Source organism: Juglans microcarpa x Juglans regia, chromosome 3S (genome assembly GCF_004785595.1).
Source record: "Juglans microcarpa x Juglans regia isolate MS1-56 chromosome 3S, Jm3101_v1.0, whole genome shotgun sequence".
In the NCBI taxonomy this organism is placed as follows: domain Eukaryota; kingdom Viridiplantae; phylum Streptophyta; class Magnoliopsida; order Fagales; family Juglandaceae; genus Juglans; species Juglans microcarpa x Juglans regia.
In genome coordinates this window covers 13,727,527-13,731,819 of record NC_054599.1, presented here as the reverse complement: position 1 = coordinate 13,731,819, position 4,293 = coordinate 13,727,527, and the positions used below count along the sequence as shown (strand labels likewise).

The following is a 4,293-nucleotide window of genomic DNA, read 5'->3' as shown; positions in this document are numbered from 1 at the left end:
ATTGTTTCTGAATGCTCTTGTCCTTATACACCTTAGCAAAATGGTGTTGCTAAACATAAAAATAAACATTTATTGAATGTTGTTCATATATTATTGCTTCAATCCTCTGTTCTGCCTAAATTCTGGTTTGACTACGACGGTTTATTTAATTAATAGATTGCCTTCCGTCTTGAATTTTGATACTCCTTACTTTCGTCTTTATCATTAGCATCCTCGTTATCTTACTATATTTCTTTACTCATCTTACTTGAAATCAACTTTGTTTTTTTATTTTTCAATACTTTCAGCCATGCTATGTTGTAGCTTCTCCATTTTTATTATGAAGTTTATGGATACTAGTTATCCTGGCTATTTTTATTTTTAACAATAATTTTAATAAAATATAAATTATTAATTAATGTATGAAGTGTATTTGTAATGACTTTTTTGTGATGACTTTTATTTATTTGCATACCAGATCAGCAAAACAAAACAGAACAGATAGTTTGAGAGGCATATTTTCTTGAGGGAAACCAAGCCATTTTGTTATATGCTCTCGATAGAGGTCGATTACTACCTATTTATGTTGTAGGTGAGTCTGATTTTGCCATCCCCTTTCAGTGAAGATGTTCAAAAATAGTGTTCCAACTTTCATCGATTCTCATCAGTTTAACAAGTTAGAAAACATGATTGCCTACATGATTTTTTGCGTCATTTGGTTACTGGTCGACGTTCCCACTGCATTATAGACTCTGAGACAGTGGATTCCTTTAGCCTAAAGCCCCTCGAGGATGAGCGAGGTAAAAAAAATTGATTCCATTGATTCTTGATAGCTTTGAGCCACTATTATGGTGTTGTCGTTTTCATATTTCTAATTAATTCATTGCCAGAGCAGTTTGGTCAGAATTTTCAAATGTCTTGGGATAGTTTGGGTTATGCCCTTGGGAAGGGTGGTGCTGAAAGAGAAAGTAGTAATCTTTGTCGCCTAACTGTGTGGTGAATGATTCCATTATGCTCGTCTCTCTATGTTTGGACAGTGGCATATGATAACCTTAGCTTAATGCTTGTAGATTTGCCACCTGTGTACAATGGCTGCACCTTTAATAAATTATCTATTACCCATTTAAAAAAATCAAAGAAATGGTATTGCTTCGACTTTGAAATATACTTTATATCCCTCCCTAATCCTCCACTGCCACTGTACTAATCCATAACTACCTTCTCATTCTATTAGATATTTATCCACCAACTCCTCATTTGAGCTTCTTGTCTTGATTAAGAAAGTTCTTTCAAAGGTTTAACAACTAGGCCTTGTTAACAAGCACTTTTTTATTGTTCTTGTTAACCCTCCATATATATTGAAGCATGATGATCATGCCCACCGTGCAGATTGAGGCTCTCAATGATCCTGACATGAAGGTGCAGCCACCGAGTGATGCACAGCAGCCACCAGGGAATGCACGATGCAACAGAGATCATTCCTTACCAAAAGACCACTCTGTTTTGGCTTGTTGCTTGTAAATAAATTTCTGTTAGTGTCCTTCTTAGTAATTTTCGTAGGTCTGATTTTTAGTGTAGTGGACAGTACAGTGAGTGCTAGGGAGAAGATAACATTTGTATTTTTTATTCCTTTTCATGAATGAGAATAAAGTTTCTGATTTGTTCTTTATGTTCAGGTTCTATATCTCTCTCACACAATTTTGATGTCCATATTTGCATGATTCATTGTGAGATTTGATTACACTTGCAATTTTATTAGAAGTGATATTATATAGCAATATAGGTGGTTCAACCGGCATCTATTTGTATATTAGTATTATAGTATTCTAATGAATGTGGTTAAATACCTCGGTTAATATTAGTATGAAATGTAAATATTAGGTTAAGGAAACAAATAGTTTGGAAATAATAATTTTAAGTAAAATATAAATTATTAATTAATATATGAAGTGTATTTGTAAAAAAAAAAAAAAAAAAGAAATTTAAAATATTATTAAAATATATAATATTATATTATTATTTTGACTTTAAGATGGCTAGTCCAATGTGGATTCACCTAGCCAAAGATTAATGCTATAGCTAAAACTTGAAATTTTAACTAAAATTTAGATTTGGCAATAGCTAGGCCATTGTCAATTCTCTAAGACGGCCAAAGATGGATGTTTTGGTAGCTAGGCTTGTATTTCTAGTAATAAATATGGAAGATTTACTCAAATTTATCTTTTGTCCTGACCATCTTTGATATTTTACTAGGCACTCCGATATGTATTGAGCATTTTTTTCCATGGTCTTTGCAAAGATAATTATGTCATCTACAAAAAATAAATGTGATACTGTTGGACTGTTTCTGCTAATTTGAACCTCTTCCAGCTTTTCTTTTAGCTTCAATCTTTAACAAGATTCTAGATAGAGATTCTATGACCAGTATGAAAAGAAAATGTGACATTAGGTCTCATTGCCTAATTCCTTTTTATGATTTGAAGAAACCTCTTAGTAAACTATTGATGAGGATAAAAAATAACATTGTTATTATGTACTCTTTTATCAAATTTTTCTATTTTTTATTGAATTCCAAATTTTTCCTCATTACAAAGAGGACACCACATTCCACCGATACTGAATGCCAGGTAGCTCTTTCTTCATTGGGTGTGGTTGCACCTCCTCATGTCCTTTGTTGCCCTCTCTCCACTATTGATGTCACCATCTTGAGTCATGTCTCTGTAAAGAGAAATAATAGTTATAATTGTAAGTATATAAACATTATATAATTATAAAAAGAAATTAAATAAATATAAGATGTACATAAAAAAATAATATTTTTTTAATAATAAATCTTATTTTTTTTCAAATACACATTCTACAATTATATATAATATTACTCTAGATGAAGAAGAGCTAATCACATCGGTGCCAACCGACCAACAACGTTAGTCTTCATTGTGATGGAATTGACGGTTAGATATTTGGTACTTAAATGGGATATGAATCATGGTGTATTGATGTACCATTAATTATCAAAATTCATAATCCATACAAATCCTAATATTAACATTGTTCTACACTCCTTCCACGAGACTCGGAAACAAACAGGCAAAATATACAGAGACGATACAAAGGTACATTCAATACCAGAAAGGATTATTCAAAAACAAAATACCAGAAAGGAAAGCAACAGATAAACAAATAGAGAAAAGAAAAGAGAGATGGAGTTTTAATTTATTTCATTATTTCCCAAGAAATCCCTCCCGAAGCCGTTCGCAGTCGACCAAGTAAGCGAAGCCATAGGCCATGTTCTTCAACGTGGCCTGGTGCAGCTCCTTGTCGGACGTGGCTGTCGCGTCCGTCGAGAAGAAAACCCTGAACCCTCTAATGAACGCGTCACGCGCCGTCGTCTCGCAGCACAGGTTGGTCATCACCCCCGTCACGATCACCTCCCCCACGCCCCTCTCCCGCAGCAGCCCATCCAGGTTCGTGTCCCGGAAAGCGCTGTAGGTGTTCTTCTCGACCACCACGTCGCCGGGCCTCCGGTCCAGCTCCACCATGAGCTCCGCCTCCAACGTCCCGTCAATGATGAGGTCTCCGTTCCACCACTCCTCGAGCATGCCGTGGTCTTCGGAGGACTTGTGGGAGTGGCGCGTGAAGAAGACGGGGATCGAGGCGCGGCGGCAGAGGTGGATGGTTGAAAGGAGGTTAGGGAGTATAGGTTGGGCCATGGCGGAGAAGTAGTTCTGGACGTCGATGACAAGGAGGGCTGAAATTTTGGGGTCTGGGTTTCTCCTTCTGATCTCATATTTCTGGTACGAGGTAGCCATTGATGCGTGGGATGAGGAATAGAAGCTGGTAAAGTTTTCATTGGCTCTGGTTCTTGAGATTTTACGCAAAAAAGGGAACCGATGTACAGAACAGGGACTGAAGGAGAGGGACAGCAGAGTCCGTCTATGTAACAAGTAGCAAAGAAGAGTCTAGAATTTGTAATTTTGTTGTAATAGAATTTCGAAATTTTTATTCTTCAGCCTGTTTTTTAACACTCCGGCCACACCCCTATTTGACAGTATGAAATTGGCAGCCACCACTCTAATAGTCAAGGTCAAATCTAAATTTAAAGAAAAGAAGTTACTTGCACTCGGGGTTGGAGAACCCGACGTACACGGTCATGCACGTATACAAAATGAAATGGAGCGTTTTCTTTTCTATCTTTGTTCTTGTAGCCTCATGTATCGCTCAGTGTTCACATGATTTTTATTTTTCTCTCTCTTCTCTTTCATGCTTTGAGAGTTTAATCGTTTTCTCCAGATCAATATTTCCGGCCTTCAA

At 36.3% G+C, this 4,293-nt stretch overlaps 1 protein-coding gene across 1 annotated transcript; it reads right to left on the bottom strand.

The window, feature by feature from the left end:
- Positions 1-3,137: 3,137 nt before the first annotated feature.
- Positions 3,138-3,977, bottom strand: LOC121257962 (nicotinamidase 2-like). The gene has a single exon (XM_041159263.1). It carries the CDS (start codon positions 3,789-3,791, stop codon positions 3,204-3,206), a length of 588 nt encoding a protein of 195 aa, XP_041015197.1. The 5' UTR covers positions 3,792-3,977; the 3' UTR covers positions 3,138-3,203.
- Positions 3,978-4,293: the final 316 nt, after the last annotated feature.